At 42.6% G+C, this 21,194-nt stretch overlaps 1 protein-coding gene across 2 annotated transcripts in view; it reads right to left on the bottom strand.

Moving 5' to 3' along the window:
• Positions 1-5,353: 5,353 nt before the first annotated feature.
• PCTP (phosphatidylcholine transfer protein) overlaps positions 5,354-21,194 on the bottom strand; it is a 29,511-nt gene continuing 13,670 nt past the window's right edge. Inside the window, exons 3-6 of one of the 2 annotated variants that reach the window (XM_084832328.1) lie at positions 17,659-17,738; positions 17,152-17,323; positions 7,601-7,668; positions 5,354-6,111 (exon numbers count right to left, since the gene is read on the bottom strand). In XM_084832328.1, coding sequence (XP_084688454.1) covers positions 6,049-6,111; positions 7,601-7,668; positions 17,152-17,323; positions 17,659-17,738 — 383 coding nt within the window. In that variant the 3' untranslated portion in view covers positions 5,354-6,048. The remainder of the gene's footprint in view (positions 6,112-7,600; positions 7,669-17,151; positions 17,324-17,658; positions 17,739-21,194) is intronic. The other variant, XM_084832327.1, reaches the window with a different exon arrangement.

Raw genomic sequence — 21,194 nt, 5'->3', positions numbered from 1 at the left:
GGAACAGGGGATACAATTTTTGCCTCTCCACCCTCCAAATGGCCATTTCCCACTAGATGAGCCTCTAAGCCTGTCTAGCTGGGTCAAGCTGCCAGGAGCCGGGGACAGGCCTGAGGGGGCTTTGGGTCCAGCAGATCCACATCTTCTCCCCTCGCTGCCCTCCTACCCGTCTTTGTCCAAGTTTGCAACAGTGGCTTCAGAAGAGGAGCTGCTGAAGAGCTTTCCACATAAGCTGGGAGGGGTGGGAGTTGGAAATCTGACTGGGGATCCCCCCCCCCCATCAACCCCAAGGTCATAGTTTTGTCTACAGCCTTGCGGGCTGTGGGGTGGGGGGAACTGCTATATGTATGGCTACCCAGACACCAACTGGGAGCCATAAGATCACTCTCTAAACAACATATAATTAACTTAGAGAATTCACTACCACAATATGTGCTTAGATAGGTCTTTAAAAATTTCGGACAGATTCATGGAAAGATTCAAAATATCTATTAGTCATGCTAGTTAAATGAAATCCCTATGAACAGTGGCAGTATACCTCTGAATAACTGCTTAGATATATTTTTTTAAACATGGTAAGCTGTATATAAATTTATTAAATAAATAAATATTAAATATTAAATATTAAATAAATAGAATAAAATAAATACCAGTGGTTGGAGATAAACACTGTTTGTGAGTGCCCAGAAGCATCTGGCTGGCTGCTGCTGGAAACAGACCTTGGTCTTGCCAAGCAAGGTAATTCTTATGTGCTCCTGAAAGAGTTTGAGAACAAATTCCCACACCATTTACACAGAGCAAAGAATGCTCATGAGTAGATTTTGGTGTTTCAGGCTCAACTCCCCATTTGTAAAATGGAAATACCCCTCAGCAGTTTTGCGAAACTTGATTTGATAATGATTGCATAGCCCTATGCACACTTACAAGTTGGACCTGTCTTCTGAATGCCTCAAAGGTGCTGTAGAAATTATTTTAATTAAAAATAAACACATTTTGACCCACAAAGAATGTTAAAGGTGCAATCCTCTGCATGTTTAGACTACATCCTACAACTGGAATCCTCGTTGTAGGACTTTTTTCAGTCTTTTTTTTCAGTCATAGGATTGCACCTTTAATGCATTATAGGGAGGTATATTCTCCTTTCCCTCACACAGCCTCCTTGAATATAGCAGCCTATTGATGCTAAGATAAGGCCAGCAACAGAAACAATACTCTGCACAAAGTCATCTGAATCTTACTGTTCAAATAGATAAGCACAGTATGTACAGAGCGGGAGTAAATGCTGACTTAGAAACATGGGCTACACAACATTTTTCAGGTGAATACCTGAGATATTTATCCTTTACCTTAACATCAGAAATGTGAAGGTGCCAAATCATATGTATGTTATACAAGAATCACACAGGAATGTTTGTCAGGACAGTGGCTCCCTGTTGAGTGTACACCCCAGCAAGCCTACATTTTCTGCCATGTAATGTGTGAAATGGCCCAGGGTATCACTTGTAATGTTGATGCAGTATCAAAAACAGACAGGATCCATGTCAAAATCATATGTACATTCCAGCAATTTCTCATTTGAATCACAAAACACAGGGAACACAAAACCAGAGAAGGTATCAGTTGTAACACAGCCTTCATATTTGCAAACCTGCCCGCCAGTCACTGATTTTAAAGGTAAGTCTCTCTTTATATGTCATATTATTTTCACATTTGTTCTGTCCAAATCTTCAGATATAGAAGCTTTAGTTTCCACCATATACACAATAAGAAAAAGATTCCCATCGACCCAGCCATCAGCTTTCTGAAATGATGTCAGATCTGCACTCATCATAGCTCTGCCTCTTGCAAGATGATATGCAAAGGGAAATGCAAAGCTGGCTTGTGCTCAGGAAACATCTGGCCAACCTTTTAATTCTCAAGCAGGTCACTGGCCATTTTCAGAGCTGATGGAACAGAAAAGTGTGGGAAGACAGAGGTATAGCCCTCCAATATCACAGAGCCTAGCAGCCAGCTACAGAAATCAAAGAGGTATTAGGAAATCTCTTCTCGCCAGCTGCTCTTCTAGGGATTTATTTCCAAACTGTAGCATATGGTCATAATTTTACGTTTCCAATGGAAGAATGATGCTGTGTACAGTGCCTCAAAATTAGCTGCAAGATGAATATGAAGCAGATCCCTGCAGAGTTGGTAAAGAAATGGCTCTTCTAGTGCTATTTAATTGTTCGATTATCTTATAGAAATTATGTCATAGAAATTACAAAAGAAAGAATTAGTCCCCCACATAAACCTATTTTACTAGATCTGATAAAATTACCCATGTGCCATTGATTACTAAAAAAGGTGATCAATGGAATTTACAAAGTATAAAGCATGCCTGAACAACTGGAGACCAATTAGGCCAAATTCAGCACATCAGGCATGTATGGCGGCCCACCAAGGCTCAATTAACTTCCTCTTTTGGCTGGCTGCTTCCCTGGGAATGCAAAAATGTTGGGGGGGGGGGTGTCAAGCATCTGGCAGGCCACAATACATGGCTGATAGGCCACATTTGGCTTGGTGAATCACACCCTGCACAAGCTTGGTATAAAAGGTAAACTATTTCATATGTATTTATACATAAGGAAGCTTGCAGCACCAATTATCAAGGATGCATTACCTACTATTGCCATATTAGACAGACCTGAGATTCTCATCTTCATGGAAGAGACATTCCCCTCCACAGTTTTTTCCAAGCTTAAGGGGACCAAATATAACTCTTTCTGTTAAGTGAAGTTTAGATTTAACAATATAAATTTGAGCTATTGGTCTTTCAGTCTATTCCCTGTCCCATAAACCCAGTAAATATTACACGTGTCAAGAGTTTTAATCCAAGACAAAGGGAAACTATGCATTGAGACTTGTCCTGTTCCTAGCCTGAGTAGTATTTGTGTTTGTTGACATAGAAGGAGGATTCCAGTGGTAACAATTACCTTAGCTAAAACATCTGTGGAGATATAGAAAAAAGTGCATAATGTGCATGATGTGGCAACCAATGTGCAACCAATAGAAAGCCACACAAAATAGCTGTTGTTAAAACAGAGAAGAGAGAGAAAAGAGGTTGGATCCAAAAATCATTGTTCCGCCAGCAGAAGGAACGGAATGGGGCTTATGGAATAGGGCTTATGGAATGGGACTTCCCCATCCTCTATGCCCCCCTCCCCCACAGCTCCAGTGCACCCTCCAAATCTGCTCTAGAAACACCCTGCAGGGGAGAGGAGAGGCCAGAGAAGTTCCATTTCATAAGCAGTATCTTTTAGCTGGTGGAATGACAGTTCTGGATCCAACCACTGGTCATGTTATAGTCTGTCCAGACAGACTAGCTTACTACAAATATCCCTCAAGAAATAATAGTTCTACTGCCTGTCTTACAGAATATTACAAATGGAATAAGGACACTGTTTTCTTACCTGGCTTATTATTTACTAAATACTGAAGCTGAAGCTCAAATATTTTGGCCACCTAATGTGAAGAGAAAAGTCACTGGAAAGACCCTGATGCTGGGAAAGACTGAAGGCAAAAGGAGAAGGGGAAGGCAGAGGATGAGATGGCTAGATAGCATCACTGATGCAATGAACTTGAGCACACTCCAGGAGAGAGCGGAGGACAGGAAGGCCTGGTGTGCTATGATCCATGGGGTCACAAAGAGTCAGACACAACGACTGAACAACAACAACAAATTATTTACTAAACATAATGGGTTGTATCCAGACTTAGTCATACTTAGACTAGACCCATGAAAATCAATGGGACTTAAGTTTGTCATGACTAAGGTAAGACTCACTGATTGTGATGAGTCTACTCTAAGTATGACTAAGTCTGGATTCAATCCAATGGCTAGGATCCAGTGAGCCCTAGTAAGCACATATGCAATGGGGCTTGTTCTTCTTCAAAAAGAAACCTGCTATCAAGCTGATATTGGCAGAAAGCAGTGCTCAAAGCGAGAGGAGGTGCCATTAATATAACCCACACGGCCCAACCCATCTTCCCCCACAATTTTAGCCTTCTCATGTCGCCACTGCTGTCTAGAAACAGAAACCATCACAAAAGGTGAAGGTCCCCCACCCCACCCGTAATTTGAACACTGGGAGAAAAAGAAGCCTATTATGGGATGTGTGAATCTATCCATGCAATTTACTGGCTCATGGGTGTTGCATGCAAATTTCTCATGCATGCATTCATCTTCAGAGGGCGGAAGGAGTTCAGAGTAAAAATAAAATAAAATGCAGTATACCTAGGGTATTGGTTACTTAGATGAGTCTGCAACTCTTGAGAACAAAAGAAGTTGAAGGATATGCTAGAGCTACACTATTGTGATTATTATTTGATCTATCCGAGAGGTCTTGTAACCTAAGACCTTGTAAAAGTGAATATGCAACCGGAAATATAAAAATCTGAAAATAAGGAAGTTTTCCAACTCTAATGCCATTTGTTCCAGTCTCAAAGACAGAGAACATGTCATAATTAAATTCAAAAAGTTGGACATCAGATTTGGAAAACATACCACATGGAGAGAATCAATTCTGCACTAGTACCTGCTGTGCCTTCCAAAGTTATTGGCAAAGTTATTGCTAATTATTTTTATTTAGCTCAGATGAAGAGTGTGACATTTGAAATCTTTCACACAGTTGGCTCAATCCAAAGGATGTTGGTTATGCTTAAGTTCAATTAAAATTAATAGGACTTAGTCACAACTGACTTGTCGTCCCATTGATTTCAATGGAGTTGTGTAACTTTTGTTGGACTGAGGCCAATATTTTATGACTAATTATTCCAAATAAAAGATATCATCTTAATTGCTCAGTGAAAATCCTGTCTGCTTTTACTTTTAAGGGACTGCCTTAAGACATGTTTCCTAGAAGGAACTCTATTCCTACTGAAGATTTAAAAAGAAGGCTTTCAGTGGTTCCGCCTAGCATTGCCCACCTAAGTACAGCTGGTATTGGTGGAAATAAGAAGCAGTGTCTTTCTTGGCTCAGAGCTCAGTGTGCACTGCAGTATGGGTTTCTCTATCAGTTGCAATTCAAAACAATAATAAAATACGCCATGACTAGATTCTGCCAATGTAGCAGTGGGTCGCTGGAGGACCTCCACCCTTATTGGTTTCATTGTTATTTTCTCTATGGCTGGAATAAAGTTTTTAGAACCTGCCCTCATGGGGAAAACTCACTAGCCTGAATTGGAGAAAATTGTTTTTCTGTTAAATCCCATAAAGGGCCAATCCTATTGGCCATGGTGAACTTTACCCTCTTCCGTTTCTAAAATTCAAACTAATTTCCCACCCCCTATGCGGAATGACAATTAAGTATTAATTATTATGAATTGTTGTTTTTAATGTTTTACGTGTTTTTATGTGTTTACATCCCATAAAAGGTGACCCTATCGGCTGTGGTGAACTTTGCCCTTCAGCTTCTAAACTTTGAGCTAATTTCACATATCCTGTGTAGAATGATAAGTAAGTTTTATTGATTATGGATTGCTGTTTTAACATTTTATGTGTTCTATGTATTTTATGCCATATTTTTTCTGCTTCCATTGCCATTGTTGTAACCAATGGTTGTAACAATAAAAATTGTATTTATTCATTCATTAGTTGCAATGGAGAGAGCAGCTCTGCATGCACAACCCTCTAGGACATAGGGCTGTTCCCTCCACTGAAGTGACTTCAGAAGCTCAAGGGCAGGGGACCCATGTGTGTACATCAGAACCTGCATGCCCAAAGCAGATCATTAGACTAGGATGGGAACCATGAATAGCATGCTTCAAACGTTGATGTGATATCTGAAACCCATCAAAAGTAAAAATGGCAGTACATCAAGCAGGTGGAAAATGAAAAACAACAAGTTTAGTATGTTCCATAGTCATATGCCTGGGAACTTACATGGCTCATGATTACCATCCCAGAAGGCAGATGTTATTCAGAAATGTGTCATGGCTGATTATCCATGCAAGTATCCAACTTTGGAAAATACACCTTTAAACCATCCGTCTGGTTCAAATTCAAGAAGCAGCTTATCTCTTGCGATAACTAAGGCAAGCTCTCTGCATGTCTTTCAAGAAGTTAGGTACTCCAGTCTGTAAACACAATTGCAAAGCATTTATTACTCTGTATTTTATAGCCTAGTAAATAAATCATATTTGATGCTTAACATCCTTATTAATCCTGATTACACATACTGTGACCCAGTTTGCACAATCAAAACAAGCCATCATGACTTATTTAAGCAACAATAGTTCGTTTAAATTGGCCTAATTACCTAGCTGGGTGCGGCTTATATCATCTGAACTCGGGCAAAACAGCTTCTTGAGGAGGAAACAACCCTCAAATAGCCATGGATGACATAACAAGCCACGCTTGGACAGGTAATTAGGCTAAAGGTGCCTGGCACACATCAGCACGTACCGCCAATTTAAATAAACCACCATGACTTATTTAACCCACGGTGGCTTGTTTTATCCTGTGAACTGGCCCTCTGTGCATGCCTGTCAGCTCCTGTACAACTGTGACCAGCCACTAGCATTCTCATCTTCCAAAATATATAGTTTTATATAGGAGGTAGCAGTGAAATAGTATCCCAAACTCCTAAGAGCACATAAACCAAAAGCCACATGAATGTCTTGGATGGAGAGTTTTTGAGAGAGTTACAGTCTCTGAGCTAGTTTGGTCACTGGCAGGGGAAGCAGGAGAATCAGACAGGTTAAAAAAAAAAGCAAAAATGATATTAGGTAAATTCATAAGTGATAGATATATTGAGAAGTATTGAACTAAAGTGGACTGAGGAATTCAGTGAGAGAAGGTTACCGCAGATCAGCATTAGAGATAATGCAGCTGAAGTAGTTATGTGGAAAACACAGGGCAGGGCAGGGATAGGACAGGCAAGTAGATCTTAAAAAGGGCAGAATTCTACTGATGGATTTCCTTGGTTAAAAAGTGTTAGAATCAGTGTCTCAGACTAGCAATTGACACTAGGGAATGGAATGGAATGGAATAAAAGAAGTCTGGATTGTTGCTCTGGGCTCTGCTCCTCCTCTTCTAGTACCTAGTTTTCCCAATCAGGGAATCAGCCTAGAATCTAGACTCAGAGGGGGCAATCCTATGGCCCCTAGACAGCATCTGGGGGGACATAAGATTGTTTGGTTTCCTGGCCACAAGGTCAGAGCCGATCTCGGAACCAGGAAACCGCACTCCTCTCCCCCTCCCATTTGTGGCTGGTGCAGAGAGAACTGTGCTGGCTACCTCTCCATGCTTGGAAAGCGGTGCACTGGAGACAGGGAAAAGGGGGCATTCTTGGGGGCAGGGAGGGGAGGAGACCAAGGCAGCAGCCATACGAAAAATCTTATGGCTGCACCAGCCTCCTTCCCTCCCCCTCCCCAAAGCCTCCGCTAGATGGATGAAAACACCTGTCTAGCTCAAATGTAGAGCAGGAGGCACATCGCTCTGTATAGGATACTCATAAACCTCCAAGTTTAGAGGCTTATGAGTACCCAGGGTGGCTCTTTTAGGATTGCACCCTAAATGAACTCTTCGTATAACCCACTGAATTGGTTCCAATCCCCTGCTTACCTTGGTTGCCCAGTTGACAAGCCATGAAGGAACTTTACCACCAGGATCATCAAAATAGGACATGAAAACTTTTAAAACAAAAAGAAACAAAATGCAGTCAAAGTTCTTAAAAACAACAACAACCAAACAATTATTTATGTCCATTCGGTGGGCATCTTACTAGTACATTTACATTCAGACTAAGCTTCTAGACTGCTTTTACTGTTGCTATTTAGAACTAGGGTTACTCAGAACTTATCTCTTTATTTCCATAGCATTTTCCACTGTTCCATCCCATGATATCAGATATCTACTAAAACTCCACAGAGTTCCTGAACAACTTGTACATGAGTTTTTTCCCCTCCCCCCTCTTAGTGAGATTAGTGAGACATAACTTACTTTTGCAGAAGCCAGGTTGATTACTCTTCAGCAAGACTTATCTTCCTATAGAGGGGGTAGGCAACCTGGTGCCCTTCATATATCTTGAACTGCAACTCCTGAAATCTCTGACAATTGGCATGCTGACTAGGGCTGATGGGAATTGTAGTCCAAAACATCTGGAGGGCACCAGATTGCCTACCTCTTTTCCAAATGCTTGATAAATTTATCTTTAATAATGTTTTTCACCAATTTAAACAAAACAGACATTTAAGCTAACTGGTCTGTAATTTCCTGACCCCCCCCTTCCCCAATCCTTTTTAAAAATTAGCATTGTAGCCATTCTCCAGTCCTTTGATACAGAGGCCAATCTTAGAGACATGATACATATTTTTGTTAGAAGTTCAGCAATTTCACATGTGTTCTTTAAGAACTCTCAAATGGATACAGTCCCAACCCAGTGATTTGTTTGCTTTCAATTCGTCAAAATGGTCTAGAACTTCATCTCTTCTCACCTCTACTTGCCTCAGAGACTTCCTTCCTGAAAATGTCAGTTCAGGTACCAATATCTGCCCTACATGTTCCACAGTGAAGACAGATACAAATAATTCATTCCGCTTTTCTGCAATATCCTTATCTACCTTTAGTACTCCACTTTCCTTGTCATCCAACAGTCCAACTGCTTCCCTAGTCAGTTTCCTGCTTCTGGTATTTTTAAATAATTTTTATTGTTTGTCTCAATATGATTAGCGACATGCTTCTCAAAATCCTTTTGCTTTCTGCTTGCATTTCTTTTTTGCAAATATGTGCCCCTTTTTGTTCTTGTCTCGGCAAGACTTAGATTTTCTGAAGGATGTGTTCTTTTCTCTAATAACTTCCTTGACAATGCTCTTTAACTATGCTGGTGATCCCTTGGACTTGGTGGTACCTTTCCTGACCTGTGGAAGGATACCATGTCTAGTTTGACCCTTAGACTCTGCCAAAACCTTTCCAAAACTGCAGAAATATAGCACCAAGACCAAGAGATAACCAGAAAATTTACATAAGTCTAATCTAATGACATTTTGACTAATCCTGGAAAATCTACTAGCTTCTCTCCATCACCATATCCCAGAAACTTCTTTTCCCAAATTGCTTTTACACTAGTAGGCATATGTGGATGGTGTTACTCAGGTCCCTTTTTGGGTTCAAGTGCTGGGAACAGAGGGCTTAGAAGGAAGCCACAGAATAGGAGCGAAACTTTGGTTCATAAGCAGGCCTGTCTTTCCTTGAAGGCAGAAAGTTTTTGCTGCCTGGAGTCTGAGCTGCAGACAGTCATGCTGACAAAGCTGTGGTCAAGTTGTGGAACAATGGACCAGTATAAGAAGTTACAATGTTTGTTACTCCTCACAGCTAGCAGCTCCACGAGTCTAGAATGTTTCCATATACCCTGATAAAGCCTAAGGTGACATCAGCTGCCTAAAACTATGAAAAAAGATGGGGGGGTGTTCTGCCTATCCAATATATCTTTCACCAATCCAGAACCAAATTTCTAGTTGGCAACTGAAAAGAAGTAAATAGGCCAATCAGAAGGCAAGAAGGTGGTGGGGGGGGGGTCAGTTAATCAAAATCTGATTCTCCTAGGACTGAACCCTAGGAGGGCTTCATTCAGTTCTTTCTTTCATTTATTCTGTTTTGCAATGCTCCTGGTTTTGCTAACAGATTTTTGCTAATTTGGGGGCCTTTTAGACCATAGTTTGCCTGTTTGCCTTCTTTTTTGAGAGAACAGGGAATTGCTCACTTTGACCATGTCTCTTCTTCAGTTTTTAAAGCTGCAGATGGTCATTGTTTCTGAACTAGCTTTTTGAGGCTATGTAGATGCCTAGCTCCTGAGCAGAATTATTCAGTTTTCCTCTACCGTTTTATTTTACTAATTGGTGAGGCTCAGACTTCACCACCTTTTTCATTTTAAAACATTTTCTTCACTTTTTACTTTAATCCTTTCCCTCCTTCCTTTTCTCTAAAAATTTGGACCCATCTTGGCTCATTATGAGCAGCAGGGAGAGACTTAGGGAGAGGATCAAGGCGGTGGTGAATGCCTCCCTTGAGGACAGAGTGATGCCATCAGTCCTCAAGGAGGTGGTGATAAGACCACTGTTAAAGAAGCCCTCCTTGGATCCCCAAGACTTGAACAACTTTCGCCCGGTCTCGAATCTGCTGTTTTGGGGCAAGGTGATTGAGCGCATGGTGGCTTTGCAGTTGCAGGCACACTTGGAAGAAGCCGATTATCTGGATCCATTTCAATCGGGCTTCAGGCCTGGGCATGGGACAGAAACGGTCTTGGTCACCTTGGTGGATTATATGGGAAGAGCTCTGGATAGGGGCGAATGCTCCTTCCTTGTTCTCCTCAATCTCTCAGTGGCTTTTTATACCGTTGACCACGGTATCCTCCTGGACTGCCTGGAGGGGTTGGGCATAGGGGACACTGTATTATGGTGCTTCTGTTCCTTTCTCTCTGGCAGGTACCAGGAGGTAGCTCTGGGGGAGGAGACTTCAGACCCTTGGCTGCTCACTTGCGGGGTGCCACAGGGTTCTATTCTCTCTACAATGTTATTTAACATCTATATGAAGCCATTGGGGGCTATCATCAGGAGGTTTGGGGTGCAGTGTCACCAATATGTGGCTGACATGCAACTCTACCTCTCATTTAAATCCTTGCCAAGGTTGGCTGTAGAAACCCTGTCCAAGTGTCTGGAGTCAGTGAGTGTCTGGATGGAAAGGACTAAGCTGAAACTGAACCCCAACAAAACCGAAGTACTTTTTGTGGGAGACAAGGGGAGATTGGGGGATGCTGACCTGGTGTTGAATGGGGTGCAGCTACCCCTGAATGACCAGGTCTGCAGCCTGGGGGTCATTTTAGACTCCCAGCTGTCCATGGAGGCTCAGGTGTAAGCTGGGCAGCACTATATTAACTCCATCTGATATGGCGGCTGAGCCTCTACCTCCCTAACCATCTGCTCCCCTCATTAGTTCATGCCCTGGTCTCCTCTCGCCTAGACTACTGTAATGCGCTCTACGTGGGGTTACCTTTGAAGATGGTTCAGAAGTTGAGCTGGTGCAGAATGCAGCAGCCCACCTGATTAAAAGCAGCCATCAGCAAGATCACATCACTCCAGTGCTGAAGGAGTTGCACTGGTTACCAGTTGTTTTTCGGGCCCAATTCAAGGTGTTGGCATTGACCTTTAAAACCCTACATGGTTCCAGCCCAGTGTAACTTAAGGAGTGCCTCCAACAACACCAGGGATGCCCCTCAATGAGAAGGCCCCTCAGTAGGCCTTCTGTCTGTCCCGTCAGACAGACAGCTGGTGAGGACTAGGGAGAGGGTCTTTTCTGTGGTGGCCCCAACTCTGTGGAATTCCCTCCCTCGTGACCTCCACCATACCCCCTCTTTGATGAGCGTCCGCCAGGCTTTAAAAACCTGGCTGTTCAGGCAGGCAATGGGGTGGGTTAGGGTTTTTTGGAGAAGTGTTGGTTTGTTTTTGTTTTTCAGTTGATTATGTAAATTTGTTATTAGTATTGTACACCGCCTAGAGTGGCCAGGTTGCCAGCCAGATGAGCAGCTAATAAATCAAATAAATAAATAAACAAACAAACAAAATTCAAACTGCTGCTAGTTGAGCCTACTATAACTTTTGTATGTCATAGTTATTTCATGTGATACTCTAATATTGTTATCCTAATACTGTTTTCCAATAGGCCTCAACAGGACTTAAACTGTACTTTACTTTGCATAGTATTATCTTAGCATGTAGCCTGTGTGGTTCATGGATACAAATTATTTTCTTTGTAATCACTACATGTTTCACGTTCTAGTTTTGTATGTGATGTTCTTTTGCATTTACTTTTCTCTATACACCATTCATGGATCACTGCCTTGTTGTGGCGAAGGGGCTTGCGTAACTCAGTGAAGCCATAAGCTATGCCATGCAGGGCCACCCAAGACGGACAGGACATGGCAGAGAGTTCTGACAAAATGTGGTCCATTGGAGAAGGAAATGGCAACCCACTCCAGTATTCTTGCCAAGAAAACCCCATGGAACGTATCACAAGGCTAAAAGAGATGACGCCGGAAGATGAGCCCCTCAGGTCGGAAGGTGTCCAATATACTACTGGGGAAGAGCAGAGGGTATTTCCAAGTAGCGCCAGAAAGAGTGAAGCGGCTGGGCCAAAGCCGAAAGGACACTTAGCTGTGGATGTGTCGGGTGGTGAAAAGAAAATCCGATGCTGTAAAGAACAATATTGTTTAGGAACCTGGAATGTAAGATCAATGAATCAAGGTAAGCTGGAGGTGGTCAAACATGAGATGGCAAGATTGAACATCGACATCTTGGGAATCAGCGAACTAAAATGGACAGGCATGGGCGAATTTAATTCAGGTGACCATCATATCTACTACTGTGGGCAAGAATCCCTTAGAAGAAATGGAGTAGCACTCATAGTCAACAAAAGGATGGGAAAAGCAGTACTGGGGTAAAATCTCAAAAACGATAGAATGATCTCAGTACGAATCCAAGGCAAACCATTCAACATCACAGTAATTCAAGTCTATGCCCCAACCACTGATGCCGAAGAAGCTGAGGTTGATTGGTTCTATGAAGACCTACAACACCTTCTAGAAGTAACACCAAAAAAAGATGTCCTCTTCATCATAGGGGATTGGAATGCTAAAGTAGGAAGTCAAGAAATCACCGGGATAACAGGCAGGCATGGCCTTGGTGTACAAAATGAAGCAGGACAAAAGCTAATAGAGTTTTGCCAAGAGAACATGCTGATCATAGCAAACACTCTTTTCCAACAGCACAAGAGACGACTCTACACATGGACGTCACCAGATGGTCAATATCAATATCAAAATCAGATTGATTATGTCCTTTACAGCCAAAGATGGAGAAGCTCTATACAGTCAGTAAAAACAAGACCTGGAGCTGACTGTGGCTCAGATCATGAGCTTCTTGTTGCAAAATTTCGGCTTAAATTGAAGAACGTAGGGAAAACCACTAAACCATTCAGGTATGACCTAAATCATATCCCTGATGAATATACAGTGGAGGTGAGGAATAGATTTCAGGGATTAGACCTGATAGACAGAGTGCCTGAGGAACTATGGACAGAGGTCCGTAACATTGTTCAGGAGGCAGCAACTCAAACCATCCCAAAGAAAAAGAAATGCAAGAAAGCCAAGTGGCTGTCTGATGAGGCTTTACAAGTAGCTGAGGAAAGAAGCGAAGCAAAAAGCAAGGGAGAAAGGGGAAGATATATCCAACTGAATGCAGAGTTCCAGAGAATAGCAAGGAGAGACAAGGAGGCCTTCTTAAATGAACAATGCAAAGAAATCGAGGAAAACAACAGAATGGGAAAGACTAGAGATCTCTTCAAGAAAATCGGAGATCTCAAGGGAACGTTTTGTGCAAAGATGGGCATGATAAAGGACAAAGAAGGCAGGGACCTAACAGAAGCGGATGAGATTAAGAAGAGGTGGCAAGAATACACAGAAGAACTGTACAGGAAAGATCTGAATGTCCCTGATAGCCATGATAGTGCGGTCACTGAACTTGAGCCAGACATCCTCGAGAGTGAAGTCAACTGGGCCTTAGGAAGCACTACTAACAACCAAGCTAGCGGAGATGACAGTCTTCCAGCTGAGCTATTTAAAATCCTAAAAGATGATGCTGTTAAAGTGCTGCACTCACTATGCCAACAAATTTGGAACACTCAACAATGGCCGCAAGACTGGAAAAGGTCAGTTTACATTCCAATTACAAAGAAGGGCAACGCCAAAGAGTGTTCAAACTACCGCACCATTGCGCTCATTTCACATGCCAGCAAGGTGATGCTCAAAATCCTACAAGCTAGGCTTCAGCAGCAGTATGCAAACCAAGAACTACCGGAAGTACAAGCTGGCTTTCGAAGAGACAGAGGAACTAGAGATCAAATCGCCAACGTTCGCTGGATCATGGAGAAAGCAAGAGAATTCCAGAAAAATGTCTATTTCTGCTTCATTGACTACGCTAAAGCCTTTCATTGTGTGGATCACAACAAACTGTGGCAAATTCTTAAAGTGATGGGAATACCAGACCACCTTACCTGTCTCCTGAGAAACCTGTACGAGGGTCAAGAAGGAACAGTAAGAACCAGACATGGAACAACCGAGTGGTTCAAAATTGGGAAAGGAGTACGACAAGGCTGCATATTATCACCCTGCTTATTTAACTTATATGCCGAGTACATCATGAGAAACGCCGGGTTGGATGAATCACAGGTCGGAATTAAGACTGCTGGGAGAATTATCAACAACCTCCGATATGCAGATGATACCACCCTAATGGCAGAAAGCGAAGAGGATCTAAAGAGCCTCTTGTCGAGGGTGAAAGAGGAGAGTGCAAAAGCTGGTTTGAAACTCAACATTAAAAAAACGAAGATCATGGCATCTGGCCCCATCACTTCCTGGCATATAGAAGGGGAAGAAATGAAAGCTGTGACAGATTTTATTTTCTTGGGCTCCAAGATCACCGCAGACGGTGACTGTAGCCATGAAATTAAAAGACGCTTGCTCCTTGGGAGGAAAGCTATGGCAAACCTAGACAGCATAGTAAGAAGCAGAGACATCACCTTGCCGACAAAGGTCCATCTAATCAAAGCTATGATTTTCCCAGTAGTAATGTATGGCTGTGAGAGCTGGACTATAAGGAAGGCTGAGCGGCAAAGAATTGATGCTTTCGAACTGTGGTGCTGGAGAAGACTCCTACGAGTCCCCTGGACTGCAAGGAGGTCAAATCAGTCCATCCTAAAGGAAATCAACCCTGACTGCTCATTGGAAGGACAGATACTGAAGCTGAAGCTCAAATATTTTCGCCACCCAATGCGAAGAGAAAACTCCCTGGAAAAGACCCTGATGCTGGGAAAGACTGAAGGCAAAAGGAGAAGGGGACGGCAGAGGATGAGATGGCTAGATAGCATCACCGATGCAATGAATATGAACTTGAGCACGCTCCAGGAGACAGCGCTGGACAGGAAGGCCTGGCGTGCTATGGTCCATGGGGTCACGAAGAGTCGGACAAGACTGAACGACTGAACAACAACAACAATACACCATTCATATCTTAAGACTTCCTGTGTAGTATGTTTTCATTTGTTTAACAAACTGAAGGTGTATTCACTGTTTTCCTGCTTAACTTTTAAAATACATTTTCAAACATTTTGAACTTTTAAACAGCCTTAAGTCAGCTCTGGTTACACTCTCTTGCCCATTAGAGCAAAGTCAGAACCCCATTTTCAGATGGTTCTATCATAAGGGCCACTTACCCCATTTAGTAAGGGCAGAAATTCATGGCTAGGTTTGTTTGTTTATTTGTTTATTTAGGCTGTGATCTAAAGAAGAATGCAAGCAAGATCTTCAGGCATAGAAGGCCCCCTCTTATTTTTTGACACAACTGCCTGCTCATGCCTGTTAGCAGGCTGATAAGAGTAGAGCAGGCACTGAAAGCTCCCAAGACAGATGGCAACCAAAGAGAGAGATGGTCACTTCAAGAACTCCTTGCTGCCAAGACAAGAAAAGTGGCAGCGAAGTAGTCTTGCCTAATGGCTCTACCCGTCACGTATGCAAGGTCAAATCTAGCAATACCAATCTAATCAGAACTACAAATATTCAACAGTCTTAAGAAATGCCAAGCATAACTATGTATGCAGTTGCCAGTCCAAAGTGATTTCCCAGTGCATAATTAAATCAAGCTCCAGGTATAGACTAAAAAGTTCACAGTGTTGCAAAAAGTACTTAATCCCTGAATTACAGGCGCAACACCCTCTTGTTGAATGCCCTCTCTTGTACATTTAAGATGGCTCTGGTGAGGAGTTGTCTCAGCCTCATTGTTTCAGCTCAGAATGGCTATTGATGCCACCTGAAACTGGTTGCCTCACTGCTTTGTATTCTTTTGTTCTTTTGAAACTTTTGTCCATACAGTATAAGAGCTCCAAGCTCTCATAGACTGGTTCCATTCTTAGCTGCTGGACCAATGCCATCTGGGTCCACACTACTGAAAATCTCCCTGTCACCCCTGTTGGAAGGTGTTCCAACCACTTGTATGAAGTAGGACAAACTCCGCAGTCCCATGGGCAAGCCCAGAGAGAGATAGGGACACAGGATGCTGCAGCTGTATCATTTCCCCCAAAAAGAAAAAAAGCCCCACTGTGAGACCACAAGGATAAGGAATACGGCATAATTTCCCATAATTAAGTGCAGATAGATAGAAAAAGCAGAAGAAAATCACAATTGCAGACGGCAAATAAATAAATCCAGAAATCAATGAAGAAACAGAAAGTACTAGATTCAGCCCTAACTGGGTGTGATTCAGAGTGTTGTATTTATGGTGGTGAAGTGCATGTATCAGCAAGGAGGTAGAAGAAAGGGACAGAGGCAAGTGAAATAAAGTGGCTTGAGATTGGCAAGAAAAGAGGTGTTCTAGGGAAGCGAGAGACAGAGAGGCTGTGTTCAGATGATCACAACAGGGGAAGAAGCCATTGTAGCTGCTCCCCTGCCCCCGCATGTGCCATGCACTTGACCGCCATTTGCATTATTCTCCACACTGCAGCGCAGGCTGGTGTGCTGTCCGAACCCGTTGCATGATGGGGGCATCATACCCACTTGACAACCTCTACTGCACATTGTGTAGGGTGGGTATGATGTCCCCATGCTGCATGCCGGGTTTGGATGACACGCGAACCAGCACTGCAGCATGGGGAATAATGCAAATAGTGGTCATGCATGTGGCATGCATGGGGGGAGCACCCTGATGGCTTCTTTTCCTGCTGTGATTGTCCAAACCCAGTAGGAGACAGACAGAGGAGAGAAAGACAGAGATAAATGGGGGAGGGGATCTCCTTTGGTTCACTAGTGGTTAGCTAGAGTGCGGGGTGGGTGCAGGAAAGGATTGTGGTATTGGAATTCACCAGCTAAAACATTGGATGCAGGTCTCTAATATTATTTTTTACACATCTTTTCAGAAATCATCTGCACTCAATTGCACTTAATTTTAAAACACTAACACTGTTGGATTGTTGGACTGTTAATTCTAACAAGGGAAGTTTTTCATAATCCTGACTTAGAAATGAGAAATTTCTTTTCTAAGGCATTCCTATAAAATTATTTATTGATTACTTACCTTTGGACCCTTTCTTGCCATCACTTACAAAGGCCACACTTTGTCTATAATTCTTTACTCTAACAATCCCAGGCTTTTCCGGGAATTTAGTAGTGGTCACACTTTTAGCCAATATAACATAGATCTTCTGCCCATCAACTTCCATATCTTGACGCTCACGAATAAAAACATACTGCACTGAAGTTTAAGAAATAATCAGGATTTTAAAATATAATACATATTATGGAGCCAGAATATATATCACTGCAGATACAGAGAACACACCTATAGCAAGAAGCATGGATTTTCAGACTGAAATTAACATATAGTTTTGCTTTTCAAATATAATAAGAAGGAATATGATTCACAAGAATATACATCAACGACCTACTTTTTCTTTTCCCATAAAGGTTATTCTGTACATCATTTAAACTTTCAGAACCATGCCGTGAAGAACTGGGAATCACATCAGGGTTTGCAGCTGCAAATGCTAAACGTAAAACTCCAATCCAAGACTTGAAAGGATACATCTCTATTTGCCAAGGGGAAAGGGAACTTCAATTCCCAGTAGATAACCGTTCTGCCATCATGAGTTTTCTCACACATTTCTACAAATTGGAAGGGAAATGTGTCAGATGCAGACCATATATTGTTTAACTGAACTTACATATAGAATATAAGGACTATCAAGTATTTGGTTAATTAACATTTTATTAATTAAACATGCTACAGAAGCCACACACAAATTATAACTGTGTGGCTCAGCAAGGGTCAGGTCAGTTAAAACCAGACAGAGGCCAAAATCCAAGGCAGCGATCATGGAAAGGGAACAGGAGCTTAGGAAGGGTTCTCACACCTGAGATTAGTTGCTTAGACTAAGGAGCAAGCTCTGGTGCATAGGGACTGACCCCTGGAGTCAGCTTACTGAGTGTTCACTACACTATACCACACTACAGATAAGATGATGCTCTTAAAGCAAAGAGCTCAGTCTACCAGTGAAACAGTTCAGGTAGTGCAGGAGAGAAAGATCCAGAACCTGACTATTGAAATTCCTGGTTTAAGACACACATATACAAGGATGCACATGCGCACACATGGCACCTTACAGCATGATCAAGCAGGTGCCATTCAGCCCTGTGTTTTCTTCTCCTTTCTCCTCCAGTAATGGAAGCGGAGTAAACTTGGAGCACAAAAGTACATCATGCATTCCTTTTTTTACTATATATTAATGGAGGGAGAGGGAGGAGATGCAGGACTCATGTTTTCAGCAACAGCCACATATTTTCCTAATGTGCTGTTCTAGCCACATTTAGAAGATCAAATTAGATTTCTTTTGGGAAGCCTCAGCATCTGTAAACTTGACCACCTCTGTTTTCTGTTTTTAGCCCACATTATCCTACAATGGGTAAAACAAATTATTATTCTAATCTATATCTATATTATAACACACACACACACATTCCAAAACTATTATCAACACTTGAGATAGTCCTTACATATAGTACTGTGATACTGATATTCTAACATAATGCATATATATCATATATAAAAACTCATCAAACAAATAAAGCAGGGGTGAGAGCCTCAGAACCAGGGGCCAAATCCAGTCCTCTTAAGGTCTCAGTCTGGCCCGCCAGGATTCCACAGAGAACCATGCCCCTGGCCCCACCCCTTTCCCCACAACCACCTATTGTTTGGTGGTTTTTTAGTTTTTGTGCAGGCCTACAACAGCCAAAGGCTGTTGAAAGGACAGAAATGATTGTTACCAAGATCTATTGGAAAAGAGGTAGATATTGGATCTATTTGAGGGTAATGTTCTAAAACCGCAGTGCTACCATTGAAAAGGCCTTTCCTAAGCAACCATAGGTATTACTTCTCAGACTGGAGATCTATGTATGAGGGCTCCTAAGATAGGGAAGTTTATATGGAATGGGAGAAGGCGCTCCTTAAGGCAGCCTTCCCCAAGCTGGTGCCCTCCAGATGTGTTAGACTACAATTCCCAGCATCCCCCAGCCAGCCATGTGGAAGGCTGCTTTAAGGCATCTTCCCTTCCAACTAAAAACAATTCTGTCCTGAGCTATTATGTCCGCCAGACCATAAAGTTTTAAAGGCCACTTCACACACTTTTTTCCCAAGTAATGTGAGAATGGCTGCATGAGGGACTATTTTGCTACAATATACATGTCAGGAAGCCAATCAAGAGGCCTAATAGCAAGCTGTTAGCCTGGAATATCTTCTTTTCACATGACTTTATATGTAATGCCAGCTATTTAATGGAAGAAATTGTAGTTCCCAAAATGCAATAAGACACCACAGAATATTGCCTTTTCCACCAGAGGTCACTGGAGTATTAACTTGGTGCCACTGGTCATCCTATTCTGCTTTCTAAGTCTTATGCTGCAAGGGAAATAAAACTCCAAGGTGAAGATGTGAGAAGAGTCATGTTTGACACATCTAATTTAATGGACAATACACCTCTTCAAATTTCTGGGGGCTTCATTTTAAAATTTAATAGTTCTTTTCTCACAAGAGGTGATATCTACACCATACCATTTGATAAGACATGTGACTTTAAGGTCATCCTATTATTTGCTGAGTCCAGCCTCTTTTAATGCTATCCAAGGAGTGGGAAGGGGTTGAGGAGAGTGAAGGTGGGTTGCTGGTTAATATGTCTCTGATATATGCAGTGTTGTTCATTCTACAACCAGCTTCATATCATATAACCTCTGGTGTGCCTGACTATTGCCTTTATTCATCTTTTATTGCCTTTAATTAAAAACCCATTTTTTAAAAAAACTGTCTACAACCTTTCCAAACTCACTATCGGGAACAGAGACTGCTCAAAGGTTGTCTATAATCAAAAAAGTGGGGAAAATATGGGGCTGAAAATGGCAGCATTTATACCAATGGTGCAGGGGTGCTCTGCCCACACCTGGGGGCATTTAAGCCCCACCCTTCCAGAGGTATCTTCCCACTCCCCTATAAGGCCCTCGCAGGCTGGAGATCAATTTGAAACAGGGGAAAGGGTCCCTGCTTGATCTTACCATATATCAAAATGTGTGTGAAGTTCAGCAAATCAGACATTGTGAGTCACTCACAGAAGGAGACATTCACATCGTTTTACCCACATCATGTCAAGAACATATGTTTCCTTCCCCACCCTTTATGGCTGTGGCATGACTGCATTGATTTAGTGTTATCCAAAGAGAAGACAGTGTGCCTACTATTAATCTCTCACAACAGCTTGGTTAGTCAAGGGAGATGACAGATGAGCAAGCCTTCCTTCTGCCCCATATCTAGGGATAATCAAGTTAATCTAGTATATAATCTAGTACATATGGACACAAGGTAGAAATGCACATTATATGATAGGAGGGGCAGATGATGCAAAGTTGATGACAGTGGGCCTATTCACATACGCACAGGGGGAGGGTGGTTAGGGTAACTACGGAACAGGGTGTGTGTGAAACAACAACACGCGGGCCTGTCAGATGACCGGGAACCATGCGGCATCGTATGGTTCCACTACCCCCCCCCCACACACACACACACACTCCATAGTTACCTGGCTATCTTACCAGAGTGGTTTGTGTGCATCCCGATGTCCTCCGCAGTGTGAACAGGCTCCCAGAGGCTGCTCCAACGACCCGAATGGCTGTGCAACCATAGAGAATGTCCACAGCAGCTAGAGCGTCACCCACAGTGGTGAACGCTGTAGCCAACGGACTCTATGGTTGTGGCCTGGAAGTCCTCTGGAGCCCATTTAAGCCACCAGGGAGCTAGCCAGATGACACGGTAAGCCACCCCAGGGCCCCGTAACCTTTAGCAAGGGGTGGTTACCCTGGGTGGGTTACTAACCATGAGAAACATGGCTTCCTCCCCCCACACGACACGCTAAGACACCATGGCTAGCAAAAAAAAAAGCCTAATCACCATGGCTTAACATGATATCAGAACAGGGCCAGTGTGAATCAAAGCCACTCAAGATCTAATCAAAATTAACCTGCTATAGCCAGTGCATGGAGACACAGTGCAGTGCAGACAGTGTCCTAAATCACTTAGAA

This window comes from Heloderma suspectum, chromosome 2, assembly GCF_057233095.1.
Source record: "Heloderma suspectum isolate Gila_16-S chromosome 2, 16-S_ref, whole genome shotgun sequence".
Taxonomy (NCBI): domain Eukaryota; kingdom Metazoa; phylum Chordata; class Lepidosauria; order Squamata; family Helodermatidae; genus Heloderma; species Heloderma suspectum.
Note: the sequence above shows the minus strand (reverse complement) of the source record. Positions and strands in the feature narration are given on the sequence as shown.